Here is a 19238-nt window from a genome sequence, read left to right as displayed (position 1 = left end):
ATATTTATGCACCCACATGGGAGCACCCACATACATAAGAGTGCATAACAAACATAAAGGAACTAATCAATAATAATACAATAATGGTAGGGGACTTTAACACCCACACTTACATCAATGGACAGATTATCTAAACAAAAAAATCAACAAGGAAACAATGGCTTTGGATGACACACTGGACCAGATGGAATTAACAGATATATGCAGAACATTCCATCCTAAATCAGCTGAATAGACATTCTTTTCAAGCGCATATGGAACATTCTCCAGAACAGATCATATATTAGGCCACAAAACAAGCTGAAACAAACTCAAGATCAAAGTCATACCATGCATCTTTTCTGACCACAATTCTATGAAACTAGAAATTAACCACAAGAAAAATATGGAAAGACCACAAATACATGGAGGTCAAATAACATGCTACTAAACAATGAATGGGTCAACCAGTAAATAAAAGAAGAAATTAAAAAAATAGATAGAAACAAATAAAAATAAAATCACCACAGTCCAAAACTTTTGGGATACAGCAAAAGCAGTTCTAAGAGGGAAGTTTATAGCAGTATTTGCCTACCTCAAGAAGCCAAAAAAAATCTCAAATAAAAACCTAACCTTACACCTAAGGAGCTAGAAAAAAGAACAACAAATAAAACCTAAAACCAGCAGAAGGAAGTAAATAATAAAGATTGGAGCATATATAAATGATAGAGAAACTAAAAAAACAATATAACAGCTCAGTGAAACTGGAGCTGGTTCTCTGAAAAAAAAAAATCAATAAAATTGATAAACCTCTAGCCAGACTTATCAAGAAAAAAAGATAAGGGACTCAAATAAAATTACAAAGGAGAGAGGAGAAATAACATCACCACAAAAATACAAACAATTATAGAAGACTAGTATGTAAAACTATATGCCAACAAACTGGACAACCTAGAAAAATAAATCCCTAGAAACATAAAAACTACCAAAACTGAAACAGGAAGAAATAGAAAATTTGAACAGATAACCAGCAAAGAAATTGAATCAGTAATCAAAAGACTCCCAACAAACAAAAGTCCAGGACCAGATTGGTTCACAGGTGAACTGAACCAAACATTTCAAGAGTTAGTATCTATTCTTTCCAAACTAACCCCCAAAAAAATAGAAAAGGAAGGAAAATTTCCAAATTCATTCTATGAGGCCAGCATTACCCTGATACCAAAACCAGATAAAGACACCACAAAAAAAGAGAACTACAGGCCAATACCTCTGATGAACATAGAAGCAAAAATCCTCAACAAAATACTAGCAAACCAAATCAACAACACGTTAAAAAAAAAAAAAATTCATTGTGATCAAATGGGATTTATTCCTGGATTGCAAGGGTGGTTCAATATTTGCAAATCAAGCAACATGATACATCACGTCAATAAGCAAAGGATAAGAACCATATGATTATTTCAATAGAGGCAGAAAAAGCATCTGACAAAATACAACATCCAATCATGATAAAAACTCTCAACAAAGTAGGTTTAGAGGGGATATACCTCAGCATAATGAAGGCCATAATATGAAAAACCCACAGCTAATATCATCCTTAATGGGGGAAAAACAGAGCTTTTCCCCAAGGTCAGGAACAAGACAAGGATGTCCACTCTCACCATTTTTATTCAACTGAAGTTCTAGCCACAGTAATCAGACAACAAAAAGAAATAAAAGGCATCCAAATTGGTAAGGAAGTGGTCAAACATTCACTATTTGCAGCCGACATGATACTATATATAGAAAATCTGAAAGACCCCACCAAAAAACTCCTAGAACTGATAAATGAATTGAGTAAAGTCGCAGGACACAAATCAATATACAGAAATCTGTTGCATTTCTATACACCAATAATGAAGCAGAATAAAGAAAATAATCCCGGGGCGCCTGGGTGGCTCAGTCACTTAAGCGACCAACTCAATTTTGGTCATGAAATCAGGGTCCTAGGATCAAGCCCCGTGTCAGGATCACCGCTCAGCAGGGAGTCTGCTTCTCTCCTTCTCCCTCTTCCTCTGCCCTTCCCCCACCTCGCACGTGCATGTGCGAGCTCCCTCTCAAATAAATAAATCTTAAAAAAAAATCCCATTTATAATTGCATCAAAAATAAGATACTGAGGAATAAACCTAACCGAAAAGGTGAAAGACCTGTATTCTGAAAATTTTAACACACTGATGGAAGAAATTGAAGATGACACAAAGAAATGGAAAGACATTCCATCCTCATGGATTGGAAGAATAAATATTGTTAAAATGTCTATACTACCCAAAGCAATCTACAGAACCCTAACTCTCTCTTCACTGAAAGCTAGACTACTACAACATTACAATTGAAGATTTAAAAAAAAAAAAAAAAGAGGAAGGTCCACATTGCCTAGTAACATGGTAACAGCTACCACAAGCATATGAGTACTTCATTTTCATATGGTTGCTTTACCACATACTAACACAGATTAAGAAGTATACTTACTTTGAATGGAAAACTGGATTTCACCTATTATGACAATTGTGATTGACAGGGCCTGCCTGCAGTGCTAAGTTGAGAATGATTCTGAGGCTGAATCCAGACTCAGTAGAACTGTTATGAAGGATTAATAATGTCCACTATGAGTGAAAAAGGGAGAATGAGGGTATGTACTATGTACTTGACATCTTTAATATCTTGCATTTTCTCTGAAAAATTGTATGCCATTTGCAGGACTTCAATAAAAAAAGATCAATTTCACTCACTTAATATTAAAGTCAACTACCACCCAATCGATTAAGGGATAGGATTACAATGAACACTAGGGAAATCTATCCAGACCCTGAGCCATTCCTTCCTTTCTCAGAAACATTCCCTGATCCAGGAGGCTGGGATCCTCCTTCCCTTGTTACAAGTGACTGATCCCTGAGTGGATCCTAATCCAACACGGGGTAACAAAGTTTCTCTCTTGGGAATTCAGAATTAGAATTCACAAACAGCCAGTTTTGTTTTTATATATGCAGAACTGCAACATATGCAAAATATGGAGATCATGTGCTACCATTCAGAGAAGCACAGAAACAATTCAGTCTGTGGGGAGATGAATAAAGAAAATCTACAGAGCCAGAGAAACCAGGGAAATTAGGAGAGTATTCTCTGGATTCCTGAGAATCTTCCTGTCCCTAGATTCTTAGATTCTCTTTTCTTTAAGCTAGCTTGAGTTGATTTATTTATAGACAAAGGGTATTAACTAATAAAGGATAATAGGGTTGCAAAGGCTAGGAGAAAATATTCTTTTAGAAGAAGAGGCCAAAAAATATATAAAGGAATAAACAGAAAAAAAATCAAATTACTTCTTAACCTACATTAAAATGATGGTAGAAATTAATTCCTTCAGTTTTGTACCGTCTTCTTAAAGAGTATATGTGATAAACTTAACAAAACCTGACCTTTGTTTCTTCTGTCCTCACTGCATCCAGCAGATAATGCAGAAGCTCCTGACTGTCCTGTTGCTGGAAACTTTTAAATCGGGGGGCCCTATGATTTAAAAACAAAACAGGAAAGAAAGAAAGATAATTTCATCAACAATATATTACTACCATCTAAAATCATTTTTAAATAGCATATAGTCAAAGATTCAATTTAGTCCTACTAAGTTTTTCTACTAAGTTGAAATACCAGATATGGTCACTATTCCAATTAGGATGAGATCTTAAGTACACAGAGAATAATATGGCTATCATTTATCAAGCAACTACTACATGCAAGCACAGTACATATGTTAAGCTTTACATATGTCAAGTCCTAAAATCCTTAAACAAGCTTGGGATGCCCTATTTTCTCCAGCTTATATACAAGGGCTTAGAGGGATTATTTATAGAATTTGCAAGGTCACATAGCAAGCAAAAAAACAGTATTCAAACCCAAGCCACCTTGATCTATTATCTTCCTACCTTGAATAACCAAAAGAAAAACAAGAGGTTATTTATATTAAAATAAAGAACTAAAAACTGATATCTCTGTGAATGTATTTATTTTAAGGATTTAACAATTAGATTTCCTTGTATTAATTAAAGGATCAGGTGCTATTCATGGAGACTTCAACAGAGCAAATATTTAGTTGATTTCAGTAACCTTAAAAAGTAGTATTTTCTGCAATAAACTCCAATACCAACATGAAAATAAGTACTAAATTTAGATAGTGCTCTAAGACAAAGAAAGAATTTTGTCTAAGTAATATAAAAGAGTAAGAATATGTTATGGTAGTACAAGTTCACAATGGTCTCATTAAGATATGTGCAACATATCTCATTTGATATGCACAGCAGTGCTGTTAAGAAATTCATAATTAATATGAACTGTTTTTCACTTGAGAAAACTGAAGAACAAGCTAAGTGCCACTGACATAAATCCAGGTCTTTTGATTCTTAAGTCCACTATTTTAAGCATTATTTCTCATCTCATAATAAACATTCACCCCAGTAAGGCACTACTGTGAGTCCCTGGTGCTAAAAAGCTATCTGAAATAGCCTATAACAGGAGTGATAATTTCAGTTACTCACTCTTGTTAAGAAGTAGCAAAAGCAATAGGATGTTGAGAAGACTCTTGATTTACTCCCCTTGTGGGCTTCCCTTTCTGCATGTGGTAGATATTGTTCACCTTCTAGATCAGAGTTGAGGACAGAAACCAAGATGGACACAAATCCCAACCCTATTTGGGCTTCCATGGCTGGAATCCACATAAGGCTGAAATTGGATGACATGACACTTGTGCTGTAGGCATCAAGGAAGGCCAATGAAATGGAAGAAGACTGCAAGGGGGAAACCAGGGAATCCTTCAGAGATCCTCATCTGCCAGGTGGCAGGTAGGAGGACCAGTCTATGGCTTTCAAAGCAGATGCACAGGATGGAAATTGTTCCTGAACAAAGGAGAAACTTTCTCTACCATGTCCCTGCCTATAGCTCCATCTTAACTATGCACAAAGCAGTACCGCCTTCTAAACCACTCAAGAAAATTTAATAAACCTAGATTTTTTTCTTTCTTCTTCTACCTAGGACTGGGTAAAAAATTCTATGATGACTTACAGAATCTCTAATGGAGCCTATCTGATCTACAAATACCAAAGAGACCTTCAAACTTAAAGAGAAAAATCAACAAACATATGAAGAGATTCATGTATTCAAAATGAGGAGAACATGAAAGATACACAGGAAATGTACCTTAGTAAAAGTGTTACTGTGGGAAAGAGGAGAAAACTTAAAAATCTCAAGTTGTAAGAGGAAAACATATGCATACTCATAAAACAGGAATAGATTATCAAGAAAAAGAAATTCAGAACAAGAGAGAATTCGTGGAGATGTCTTGTGGATGAAGATGAATCAGTCTGTTGATAATCCAAAAACTCTCTCTACTCCAGGCATATTGACAAAATATAAAAAGAGAAAACAAGCAAAAAAATATATATATATGTCAAAACTTACCCAATGGTATACTTTAAATATGTACAGCTTACTGCATGCCAAATATACTTTACTAGAGCTATTCAGAATATACATTAATACAATTCTTGTATCAACAGATTAAAAAAAAAAACATATGATATTTCAACAGATGCAGAAAAAGCATTTAATAAAATGCAATACCTGTTCTTTTTTCTTAAAAAAAAACAACAACTAACATTTATTATCTCATGGTTTCTCTGGGCCAGGAATCAATGTCTCCCAATGGTAATAAATAATGTTTATTTAAATAACAAATATTTGTTGGGTGCCTGGGTGGCTCAGTCGGTTAAGCGTCTGCTCTCAGCTCAGGTCATGATCCCGGAGTTCTGGGATCCAGCCCTGAGGCGGGCTCCCTGCTCAGTGGGGAGTCTCCTTCTCCCTCTGCACCTCACTTCGCTCATGCTCTCTCTCTCTCAAAAATAAATAACAAATTTGTTTTTTTAAGAAAAAAATGAGAACTGGAGTTTACTGAATGTTTTTATTCTTGATGAAAACTCTCAGAAAAAACTAGGAATGGGAATTTCCTCAACCTGATAAAAGGCATCTATGAAAAACCTACAGCTGTTATCATACTTATGTGTTAAAGACTGAATGTTCTGCTCCTAATATCAAAAAGAAAGCAAAAATGCCTACTTTTTACCACTCCAACATTGTCCTGGAGGTCCTTGCCAGTTATATAAGATAAGAAAAATGTATAAAAGGATACAATTGAAAAGGAAGAAATAAAATGGTCTTTATTTACCAATGGCATTATTGTCTACATAGGAAATCCTGAAGAATCTATATAAAACTACTATAACCCTTGAGCAAGGGAACAAGAAACAAGATCAATATACAAAAATCAAGTATATTTCCTTATATTTGGAATGTACAACTGGATATTGAATTTTTTCTAAAGTACCAATTTACAATAAATAGTGTTTAAAAATATGAAATTCTTAAGGTAAATCTAACAAGATAGTGCAGGATTTGTAAGCTGAAAACCACAAAAAATTGATGGGAACAATCAAATACCTAAATAACTGAAAAGATATTTCATAATCATACACTGGAAGACTCAACCTTGTTAAGATGTCCTCTCCAAACTGATCTCCAAATGCAACCCCAATTAACAAACTGATTCTAAAATTCATATAAAAAAGCAAAGGACCTGGAGTAGCTAAAAAAAAAAAAAAAAAAAGTCTGAGCACTCACACTATCCAATTCTAAGACTTACTATGAAGGTACAGTAATGAGACAGTGCAGAACTGGGGTAAGGGTAGACATATAGATCAATGGAACAGAGTCCAAAAATAGACTCAACATATATGGCTTAAATCTTCACCAGATTTTTTTAAAATTACTTCTCTTAATATAAATCTCTTTTTAAAGTAAACATAATAAAGCAAATGCAATTTTTAAAATGTTTTCAAATAATGTTTGATCCAGTAGGTCTATTTATCCTACAGATGTACTTTCACAAGTGCGATACACACACACATGTTAAATCAAATAAGTCATACCCACATGTACTAATATGGAAAAATGTAAAAAATATATTAAGCAAAACAAGCAAGTTGCAAACAATTTTATATATGTCTGTGCCTGCATAATCACTTTTGAAAAAAATAAATAAGATACAAATAGTATTTTGAACTTTTATCATGAGCACCTATTATTTTAACAATTTTAAAAATTTTATAAATCTTTAATAAAACCAGGAGCACCTGGGTGGCCCAGTCGGTTAAGCATCTGCCTTAGCCTCAGGTCATGATCCCAGGGTCCTGGGATCAAACCCCACATCAGGCTCCCTGCTCTGCGGGGAGCCTGCTTCTCCCTCTCCTCCCCTTTCATGCGTGCGTGCTCTCTCTCTCTATCTCTGTCTCTCTCTCTCTAATAAATAAATAAAATCTTTTAAAAGAATCTTTATAAAACCAAAAAAAAAAAAGGATACAAAACAGTTATTTTTGGCAGAGCCAAAAACAAATTTCGAAAGCACATAGAATCCTAAAAACTTTTCAACTCTGTGAGGCACCAATGTCACAAAAATCTGAGGATTTTTTGTTCTTTGGGCTTTGAAAAAAAACAGCATTTGCCACCAAATGAAACATAATAAACCCTCTTTATTTTGTACTACATTCAAAATACCATGGCACATTTTGCTAAGTGAAATAAGCCAGTCACAGAAAAACAAATAGCATGATTCCACTTATATAAGGAATCTAAAATAGGCAAATTCATTGAATCAGAGAGAGTGCAATGGTGTCTACCAAGGGCTGGAGTGAAGGAGAAATGAAAAGTACAGGCATAATCAATGGGCATAAAGTTTCACTCAAGCAAGATGGACAAGCTGTAGAGATCTGCTATTCAGCATTGTACCTTAATCAACAATAATCTATTGTACACTTAATTTTTAAGAAGGCAGAACTCATGGTAAGTGTCCTTTCCACAACTAAAATTTTTTTAAAAAATTAACATTGGTATAGTTCTAGAAGATAAAATGTAATACCATGGCACAAATAACTATTAAATTAAAATGAAATTTTAAAGTCTGGAGATATAAAAAAATGCAAGTTCCCATTTAAAGAATTTTGTTTCTATATATTTTAGAAATTGTGGACTGGGACTAGCTCATGAGCTCCATGACAGGGTCTATTTTTAATATCTTATACATTGTGTACCCTTATATTCTAGCAAGTACCTGATGCAAATAAGCTCTCAGTTTTTTAGATGAAAGAATAAATGAAAGAATTAAAGTTAAGTCAGGTCCTTTGTGGTATGTATGTATTTCTGGGCACACAAGGATTTTGTTTTTGAACATACAGTACTATCTTGAGAAATTCACTTAAATTCTATTTGCCTCGAAGGTCATCTTTAAAACTAAGGAAGGCACCTGGCTGGCTCAGTTGGTAGAGCATGCAACTCTTAATCTTGGGGTCATGAGTTTGAGCCCCACATTGGGAGCAAAGTATACTTAAAAAATAATAAAAGTAAAAATAAGAAAACTAGATTTAGATGATCTATTAATAGCACCTTTTAATTCTATAATGTTCTTACTTTTTGTTATTACATCATGGGCTTCTGAATCAGGACAGACCTCTATTTGAATGCTGGCTTTGTCACTATAAAACTAGGTAAGCTACTCAACTTTTGTGAGTCTCAGTCTCCTTATTTATAAAATGGGGATAAACAAGCACTTCTTCAGAGTACTATGAGATATAACAAACAAAAGCACAGAGCTGCAACTAAATAAGTATTAGTTTTTTCTCTTGAGAGTCTAGACAATAATAGCAATATTATAGTAAGAGTGAAATTACTCATATTAAGTGATATATTAGAATTTTATAACTCAATTACTTATATCAAGAATTTAGATGCACCCACTTCTGACAAAGCTGATTAAAAAGAACTTTAGGAGAAAGTGGTCCTTTTTCAGTCTCCTTCATGCTGTGAAGAAACACCAACAAGGCTGAGGTCAATGGTCCAGGGCTTGAAAGTTCCACTGTTAGTGGGTCCTTTAAAAACATGATCAACTCTATGTCAGAAATATGCAAATTTAAAATTAAATATTATTAAAAATCTAAGTTATACTTTGCTTAAATGATGATAACTAAATTGCCTTAAGTGTATTAAGAAACTTTATTCCTACATATATAAGATGAATATTAAAAAATGGAAAATGGAATTAAATGCCTTACCTTGAAAAACACAGGTATTCTCGTAACCTTTTGCCCCTTACTTAGTAAAACTATTAGCTTAAGAATAAAATCACCAATCTCTAGTTGCTTATAACCGTCCCTTAATGTGCTCTCCTAGGGGCGCTTGGCTGGCTCAGTCAGTCCAGCATGCAATTCCATCTCGGGGTTGTGAGTTTGAGCTCCACGTTAGTTGTAGAGATTACTTAAAAAAATAAGTCTTAAAAAATGTGCTCTCCTAAAAGCAGAATTACTTATCTACTTGACATGTATACATCTTAATATATGATCACAAATTACATTTGTTAGCAAAACTCCACACCCTTCTTTTCCCCAAATATTTTACTAATAAAATAAGGAATGGGAGATTATTTCACAAAATTGATACACCATTCTCCTTCTTTACAAGGGAGAGACATAAAGCTTGACAAGAGCAGCTAAAATTGTGTGAAGGAGAAACCCACTTTATTCTAGAATTTTTCCCCCACCAAGTTTTGTTTTCTAAAATGTTATCTTCACCAGTAACCCTCCTCCTTATAAACAATGAATAAAAAGCAGATCCCAAATATAATCTTAGGACATTACAGAACGTTATTTTCTAAGACAACTATCAAATATGGTTGTCTCATTCATGTATTCATGAAATACATGTTACATATATATTTCATACCAACTATCCTTAAAAGTCTACCATCTGACTAAAACCACAGAAAGGACAGGCTATAATTTTGCATAGCTTCTGAATATCAAAACGGCTCTTTGCCATGTTGAAGACATGAACAGACATTTCTCCAAAGAAGACATACAGATGGCCAACAGACACATGAAAAGATGCTCAACATCACTCATCATCAGGGAAATGCAAATCAAAACTACAATGAGATATCACTTCACGTGTCAGAATAGCTAAAATAAAAAACATAAGAAACAACAAGTGTTGGTGAGGATGTGGAATAAAAGGAACCCTCCTGCACTGTTAGTGGAAATGCAAACTGGTGCAGCCACTGTGGAAGACAGTTTGAAGGCTCCTCAAAAAATTTAAAACAGAACTATAATATGATCCAGTAATCACTCTGCTGTGTATTTACTTAAAGAATACAAAAACACTAATTCAAAGGGATACATGCACCCCTATGTTTATTACAGCATTATTTACAATAGCCAAATTAGAGAAGCGCCCCAAGTGTCCATCAGTTGATGAATGGATAAAGAAGATGTGGTATACATATACAATGGAATATTATTCGGCCATAAAAAAGAATGAAATCTTACCATTTGCAACAACGTGGATGGACCTTGTAGGCATTATGCCAAGTGAAATAAGTCAAAGACAAATACCATATGATTTCACACGTGGAATTTAAAACAAAACAAAACAAAAAACCCAAAAACCAGCTCACAGATATAGAGAACAGGGGGTGAGGGGGTGGGTAAATTGGTGAATGAGGTCAAAACAAATTTCCAGACATTAAAAAAAAAAAAAAAAAAAAACACCTATGAAAAACCTATAGTTAACTTCATTCTTGATGTTAATGAAAGACTGAATATTTTTCTCCTACTCTGGGGATTTTAGGCAAGGATGTCTGCTCTCTCATCATTTCTATTCAGTATGTTACTAGAGGTTCAAGCCAGTACAATAAGGTAAGGAAAAGAAACAAAAGGCATATAGATTGCAAAGGACAAAGTAAAACTGGTGATTCAAAGAGTAATGATCTACACTGGTAGTCCTCCAGCTCAGGTCAACTCTATGTCCCAAAGACCGAAGATCTAAGATTGAAACTCTCCTCTTAGAAGAACACAAATCTAAAGTGATCAGCTATAATATCTAATTGCCATATAGTCCTCTCAAGATATAATTCCACATGTAAAGTACCTAACATTCAATCACATTTAATAGGAAATCTTTTCAAATGACTAAGCATTAACTCCAATTTAGTAGTTTTCACTACCTCACTACATTTTAGAAGAGGGCACTGGGCTCTGCTCTAAAAATTTTAAAGGGCTGAACAGGCAGTAAGTTTACAGGTTGCCTTTTCAACAAAGAAATACAACAATACTGTCTTTCAAAACTGTCTCCTTGGAAGAAAAACCTAAGATTACTACATTGGGCTAAGAATTTTTAGAACCCCCCCTTTCTTCTTTTCAAAAGCCATGAACTATACATACATACATCTCTTCCTCCAAAACACACACACACACACACACACACACACACACACACACACACACACACACACACAGATCAATTTCTAACTAAAAACGTTATTACTACTGTCAGGGCCCTTCAGCCAAAGACTACCAGGAATACACTGGTAGTTGAACAAGAAAGGTTTATTACTTGTTGCATTTAGGAAGAACACACACCATGGGAAACCACGGGGTATCTCAATCAGAAAGAACTGATACAGGATTTGGGCTTTGGCTGAGTAATCTGGGGGAGAGTCTAAGGAAGCAAAAGTCTGCTCTCAATTGAATGCTGTCAGAAAGTGGAGGCAATTCTTAGCCTGGGTATCCTGATAAATCTTATCTTTGAGTTAGGATAACCCAAATTCTAGTCTCTGGGAGATAAGAATGACGCTAAAGCTGTAACTAGTAAAGAGTAGCAGTCTCTCACTTTGGTCAAGAGAGGGTGCTTGAAATTTTTCTAAGTGGTAGACTAACTTTGTTTTTGTCTGAGTTCAGATAAAAGTATGAAGTGGCCTTGCTTTGTCTTATTTTTATCAGTCTCAGAGCAACCTGGCCTGAGGTTGGCATTCTGTGAGATTGTTTGAACAATATGGCCTAACTGTGGGTGCCAAGCCAGCTTCTGAATGTTAAGGGCTGCTCTTTTTCCTTATTTCTTTTCTCACTAGCTTAAAAACCTATTTTTTGACTAGGCTCCAAAAAATCTTTAGATGCTCACTATTAAAATTAAATCTACTTTTAAAGAACTAAAATGCTATATTAAAGCAAATGTTACCGGTCACTACAAAACAGGAGTCCTAGACATTTTGTTCAACTAAATACAAACCCCTTTTGTTTGAAAATTGCCTTAATATCTTTGTATTGTTTGACCCATGATATGTTTGAACCATAACAGATCTTGAAGGTATAATGTTAGAATTTTAAAATCGGATTATTTTCACAAAATGCTTTTGAATTATTTTTTTCAAAATATTTTTTCAAAACACCATCTCAGTTAACAGTGCTGAGAAATACAAAAGATCAATTTTGGCACCATCAGTGGCTCATCGAAAAAGAGCTATTATCCCAGTAGTCATTCTTCTTACCAGCCGAGTGTCTGGGGAAGGAAAAATCTTGAGTTTTGTCCCATTTTCTTTGTTCTCATTCATCAGTTCCATAAGAATGTAAGATTGTGCCAAGTTCTAAAAGAAAGCAAATATAAAGTCTTCTGATTCGGTTGTAATATCCTCTGATTCTATGGGAAAAATGGTCTCTTCAACTCTCAAATGTCATCTAGCGGAGCAAAAAAATTTTTTGAGTTTTAAAAAACTTGACTGAGCACATTTCACATTTAATAAACGTCAGTATTATGGACAGAACCATGGTAAAACACAGAGAAGTCCTTTTGGAAGCACTGTGCGAAAAGGTGGTATATATATGAATGTATGTACATAGCAAAGGCTACAGATAGCCTAAAACAAAAAGAAAACAGATCTTTCTAGGGGAATGTTTAGCAGTCAATTGCTAGTTTACAGGTGTGTCAATAAATATAAAGTTATTTTTTACATTTTACAAAGATTCCTGATGGCTCTTACCTGCATGACTGCATTAAAGAAGCAAGTATTTCCTAAATTTGAAATTCCTTTCACAGACGGTACACTGCTGCCTTTTCTTCCTTTCTTTTTTTCACCTGTTTCACATTTTTCCTCACAAAGTTTAAGGATTCTAGAAAATGCACCTAAGTTAGAGAAAACGTAACTGACATTAAGATGTAAAATCAAATATATATATATAATTTGAAATAAATACATTAATTAAGACTGTCCCCTGAATTGGTGTCCCTGAAGGGCAAGAATACAAACACAAATAAATGTCTCCAGTTTGTATCTTACTGCTACGTATTTATACCACGTATGGCACTGAGGGATAAATTCCAGATGAATTACATAGTTAAGTATAAAAGAATGAAGTAAAAAAACAAGAAGAAAACATCCAGATCTCAGTTCCTAAATACTATTCCCCGCTAAAAGAAATGAAGACTCCTTGAAGAAAATGCTGATTCTAAACCTAGGACAGCAAAGAAACAAAGCAAGCCTATATAACATTTTTATTGTGCCAGAAAATAAGGAAGTGCTCAAAAAAAGTGATGAGTAGGTCAAAATACACATGCACCATCTTGAATAGGTTCCCACTGGTCCACTCTGGGACAATCTGAATATCAAAACAAAGAAGGGTCGTAACAGTTTTCTATTCACTGAACAAAATGAGAATGGGTCAGAATCAATAACAGGTTTTTTAAATTGGAGGAAAAGGGAGAAACTCTTCCTTACAAGAAAATGCCAACTAATACACTGAAGAAATAATGGAACTGTAAAATCACCACATAATGGCAATTTTTTTGTATTGCTCTTGCAACTTTTCTGTAAGTTTGAAACTTCAAAATAAAAAGCTTAAAAAATTAGAACTACATTATAATATAAAAAATTATATTATACTATAAAAAGGAACTATATTATAATATAAAAAACTATATATATAATGAGTTTTGGGCTCACTGGTTTATATAATTAATGAAGATTTAAAAATTATATCAATTCATCATTTTTCAAAACAATCTGAAAATGAACAATTTCTAACATTTACAAACTGACATCATATTTATTCAACAGCACATTACTTTCTGAATCAAAATATAATTTGAGGGGCGCCTGGGTGGCTCAGTCCATTAAGCAGCCAACTCCTGATTTCAGCTCAGGTCATGATCTCAGGATCATGAGATCAAGCCCCACGATGGGCTCTGTGCTCAGTGTGAGTATGCTTGAGATTCTCTGCCTCTCCCTCTGCCCGTCCCCCCACTCATGTTTTCTCACTCTCTCAAATAAATAAAATCTATTAAAAATATATATATAATTTGAAGTTTGACAGGAAATTCCCAAGTTCTCAATTTATTGAGAATTTATTTTAACCAAAATATTCTTTCAAATTTCTTTCAACCCTCAGATTTTGTAGTTCTTTGCAATTATGTTTTATTCATCTAATACTGACATACTGCCTTGCATTGCTAATTAATTTTTAAATATTTGGCTGTCTCCCCAGTCAGACTGATGGAGATCAGAAAATGTCTTACTACTGCTCTTTCTTCTACAGGGGTGTAATGTTGGGGAGAACATATATAATAAAAATTCAATATAAATGAAAACATACCGGATTAAACAGCAGATTCAGTAGTACCTTAGCCCTCCATGCTTCTGATGTGTTCTTAAGAGTAAATAAGACATCCCCTCCCAACCTGCCCTTCTTCGCAACAACATTAAGGGAGATGAACAGGGCTGGAGGTAGCCCTGCTTTCAGGGACAGGAGCAGAGAGAAGACACCATAAAGAGAAACTGTAATCTCAAGTATGGGCAGACTGATGTCATACACATCTTGTTGGTTCAAATAAGGAGTGACTTGGCAACTGTGACTTTTGCCAAAGAAAAAGCATCAATCAAGGGGGGTTGACACATTTCCTTATAAGATTTTCATAAGGATTAAATGCAAAGCGACTATCTGCAAAGCACCTGGCAAGGTAAGCACCATGTAAGTGGGTGAAAACAGTCCATTGAGCCTCCCCAGAATTGTTATTTGTGCCAAAATCCATACCTTCACAAGTGATCCTTCATGCCCATTGTTTATCTGCCCTCACTTTTTTCTTCTCTTTAATCACTTCCTGTAACATCCTGGGTTTTTGCCCTCAAGCTTAGCTCTTATTTCTAATTGATTTTCGGAATTGCTAATATGAGTTTTGCCTTTTATATTGACTTTGTGGTTTTCATATCTTCTTGGCTTTTCTTTCCAACATGTGGCAACATCTTACCTCATTGAGAAAAATGAACTAGTGGTTTCTAAGGTTTTTTTTCATTAAGTAAATCTATTGCATGGAAAATATTTTTCTTTCAAGTCTTAGCAACTTTTATCCATGATGTAATATTTTCCCATAAACCCTATTGCCTGTTTTTTTTCCCCCTTTATTCCTGTTGGCTTATTCTTTTCTCTTTTTTTAAGACTTATTTGAGAGAGAGACAGACAGAGAGAGAACGCACACACAAGCAGGCGCAGGGGCAGACAAAGAGAGAATCCTCAAGCAGACTCCCTGCTGAGCATGGAGCCCAACATGGGGCTTGATTCCAGGGCCTGAGATCATGACCTAAGATGAAATCAAGAGTCAGATTGCTTAACTGACTGAGCCACCCAAGTGCCCCTGTTGGCTTATTCTTTAAACATTATTGGTTGTTACTGGATGTGTGTTGTCCAGATACTGAGGAGTTGTTTTTTACTCCCAACCCTAGAGTTCTGAGTTAACACAGAAAAGAATGAGCAAGATAGATCTCTTCTCCTGTCTTCCATATATTAAAACAAGTAATAAGAATTAAACCCCATACTAGAGCTTGGGGGCAAAGGCTGGTACAATCAATGGAAAGGTCACTCAAGGGCAGAGAACAGGCATGGAGAAAAGGAAAAGCAGGAAAAAGCAAGACAGTATTCAAACCTGCAAGTGGATGTAAAAGCAAATGAAATAAGCCAGTCAGTGGTCAAGAAGCATTTCACAAACAAGAGGAGGCCCCATATGGATCCTGGCTGGGTTTGCAAATGAGAGCAGTCCACCTCTTAATTATATCTGAGATTCCAACTAGAGCCTAGAATAGGCAGGTTCAGCTCTCATTGTTGCTGTTGCCACTAGATGGCTTCATAGTGACTTTTAAGAGATTGCAGACGCTAGAGTGATTAAATTCAAGCATTAGTCCATCTTTTTGGGTAAAGTTGTTACTCTGATTTTATATTTACAAAACTCAATCTCCAACAGGTTAAGTGATTTGCCCAAAGTCATAATGACAATCTGTTGATTATAAATCTATTGCCATTTTACCACCTAATTTCTCTTCAGTGATTTAAGTACAATAAGAAGAATTATAAAAGATAGGAAGGCAAGAGTCTTACATATCTAGGTATATGCAACCCTGATCAAATGACTCCTCAAAAGTATTTCCTTCAGTTAACATTGCCAGAATATTTTTTTGCTTATTAACATGAAAAAATGTTGGGGAAAATAAACTGCAGATTATACTAACCATACATACATACACACACACACACACACACACACACACATTTATAAAACATATTTTATATTATATATATATATTATATATAAATATACATATTGTGTATATAAAACATATTTTTCATATTTTTGTATTTTAATACATTTATCATTCACTTACAAAATATTTCCAGAAATAAATTACATTTTATTCTTACAAGAATAACATTTTTTAAAACTGTAACATGCAAATGATTATGTATCTGTGTACCACATTTACCCATCAGTTTTTCAAAACATCTGGGATAACATCCTAAAGTAAACAATGTTCATAAGGCCATCTGGACAAAACTGCGGGCAAAAAAAAAAAGCATAAACATATGGAAAAACAGATTTTACCCTTCCCTTAAGCAGTAAGGGATGACAAATGTTGAACCTAGATATATCCACGCTTCACTGTGCGATGCTTTTCAGCACCACCTGGCTCTCCATGCAGAGCCACCAAATATGGACAGCACTGCCAGAAAGAACATATCCACAGGGCAATGGCAATAAAAATAGTTTATTTCATGGTTAAATAGCCACTTCACACAAGTGGCAAGGGTCTGTTTATTGACTTTTACATGTAAGTCTGTGAGAACATAGTCACAATTAATTATGCTATTAGACTTAAATATTAAATAGATCAGATAATCTAACTAGAAAATAAAATGACATTTTCTAAGAACTATTTAAATGTGCTTAATTTTTTTAAAGATTTATTTGAGAGAAAGAGTGTGAGTACTGAGCAGCGGGGTGGGCAGAGGGAGAGGGAGAATCTCAATCAGACTCCCAGCTGAGCGCAGAGCAGGACACAGGGCTCGATCCCACGACCTTGAGATCATGACCTGAGCAGAAATCAAGAGTCGGACACTTAAATGACTGAGCCACCCAAGCACCCCTAAGCGTGTTTTGAGAAGTGCAAGTTTTTTGTTTTACTAAGTAGAATATTTGTAAAATGTAACAATTCAAATTCAATTGATTTATTAAATTTCCATTTTATCAGGTACTATATGAAATACTGTCTGTAAATGTTTATATTTAATTGCTTATGATTTATGAGTATAAAGATTGATATACAGTGAACAGCATAGAGATATTAAACCTCACATTCATAATAACATCTTAGCAAAACTTTTAGAAACTAAGTATACATGTACATTTGCTCACTAAGAAACTATCAGCTGAGAATTTAAGATTCTAGTTTAAAACAAGAGTATCTGGGGCTTCTGGGTGGCTCAGTCGTTAAGCATCTGACTCTGCCCCTCCCCCTCTCAAATAAATAGATCTTAAAAAAATAAAAAATAAAACAAGGGTATCTGAATCAGTTTCTCAATAATCTGACATACTAACAGGTGTGTGTGTCTTAATAAAGAGTAATGTATTATTAATGAGGAATGATTACTGATCATTTTGCTTAGAGATAACGCTTCTCAATCTGGCAGTGATTTTAGATCATATTCACTTTATGAACTCTTCCTTTATAAACACAGAACCAAATGCACTAAGGACTGAACTTCAAGATGTTTTGAAGGATGGTATAATTAGAAGGATAAGGCTGCTACAGCAATAACAAAAAAGACAAACTATATAAAATTGGATTACCAATTATTTATTTTGTTTTCAACTTTTACCTGATCCCATGAAATGCCCATAATTAGAAAGATTCATCAGATTTTCAGGGCTACAAGGTTATTATATCAAAAGGGATTTACCCTATCTCACCTTCCTTATCTCTTTATATTACCAACACCGTCATCAGATATTGTACTTTTGTAATAAAATAAACACAGACCCAGAAATCAAAGAACATTGAGAGAAAACTTCAGGCATTCCAGATAAAATTTTTAAAGCTCTTTTAGATCTCTGTCGTTTCCCTTTAAGCCTAGAATCTGAGTACTCAAAGAGTTGCTGGTTAACTAAATAGACCTGATAAGTTCTATACATACCTCAGGTCTTGCAAGACAGAAAACTGGGTGATCACGGCACCAGAAAAGAAAAAAAAAATTTTTTTCCAACAACTTGGCTAAGACCAAGACTATCTAAAAAGTAATCTTAAGTAGCTCAAATTTTCCTACCATAAAAATGATTGCAATACAAAGATCCTATGATCTTCTTTTTAAACCAAAATTTAAAATATCATATCAGACATATATTAAAAAGTATATACAAGAAATTGTAGGTGAGGGGCGCCTGGGTGGCTCAGTCATTAGGCGTCTGCCTTTGGCTCAGGTCATGATCCCAGGGTTCTGGGATCGAGCCCTGCGTCAGGCCCCCCGCTCAGTGGGAAGCCTGCTTCTCCCTCTCCCATTCCCCCTGCTTGTGTTCCTTCTCTCGCTGTGTTTCTCTCTGTCAAATAAATAAAATCTTAAAAAAAAAAAAGAAAGGAAAGAAAGAAATTGTAGGTGACTATCTTTATAATAGCAGAGTACAAAAGTTTTCAAAGCATGGCCCAAAAGACTAAAAAATCTTTACAGAAAAGATTGATGGATCTGGTAATGATGACATTAAAAACCTCATTATTGCCAAAAAATAAAACCCCTAAAAACTATAAACAAAGCTAAATATGGAAAAATAGGTATTCTTGTCAATTATACCCTGTGTATAATCTTTCTGGAAGGCAGCTTAACAACAGTAATCAAAATTTAAGGTGTGTTTCTAAACTGTCCAAAAATTCAAAAAAAGAATAATAACCTACAGAAATAAAGAGCAAGTCCAAAGAGATGCAGCTTTCATGGGAGAAAACTGAAAGCAGTGACTAGTAAATTTGTTGCCAAGCAATATTAAATGTCTACCT

At 34.7% G+C, this 19238-nt stretch overlaps 1 protein-coding gene across 9 annotated transcripts in view; it reads right to left on the bottom strand.

The window, feature by feature from the left end:
- USP45 (ubiquitin specific peptidase 45) overlaps positions 1 to 19238 on the bottom strand; it is a 70534-nt gene that overhangs the window by 27935 nt on the left and 23361 nt on the right. For 8 of the 9 annotated variants that reach the window (XR_003521586.2, XM_027603106.2, XM_027603109.2 and 5 more), the window contains exons 6-9: positions 12918 to 13060; positions 12429 to 12524; positions 8849 to 8979; positions 3433 to 3520 (exon numbers count right to left, since the gene is read on the bottom strand). Coding sequence is in view for 7 of the 9 variants with exons in the window: in XM_027603106.2 (XP_027458907.2) it covers positions 3433 to 3520; positions 8849 to 8979; positions 12429 to 12524; positions 12918 to 13060 (458 nt within the window). In the remaining 2 variants the exon portion in view is untranslated. Of the gene's footprint in view, positions 1 to 3432; positions 3521 to 8848; positions 8980 to 12428; positions 12525 to 12917; positions 13061 to 19238 lie in introns of those variants that run through there. The other variant, XM_027603110.2, reaches the window with a different exon arrangement.

Source organism: Zalophus californianus, chromosome 7, assembly GCF_009762305.2.
Source record: "Zalophus californianus isolate mZalCal1 chromosome 7, mZalCal1.pri.v2, whole genome shotgun sequence".
NCBI classification, from domain to species: Eukaryota; Metazoa; Chordata; class Mammalia; order Carnivora; family Otariidae; genus Zalophus; species Zalophus californianus.
Note: the sequence above shows the minus strand (reverse complement) of the source record. Positions and strands in the feature narration are given on the sequence as shown.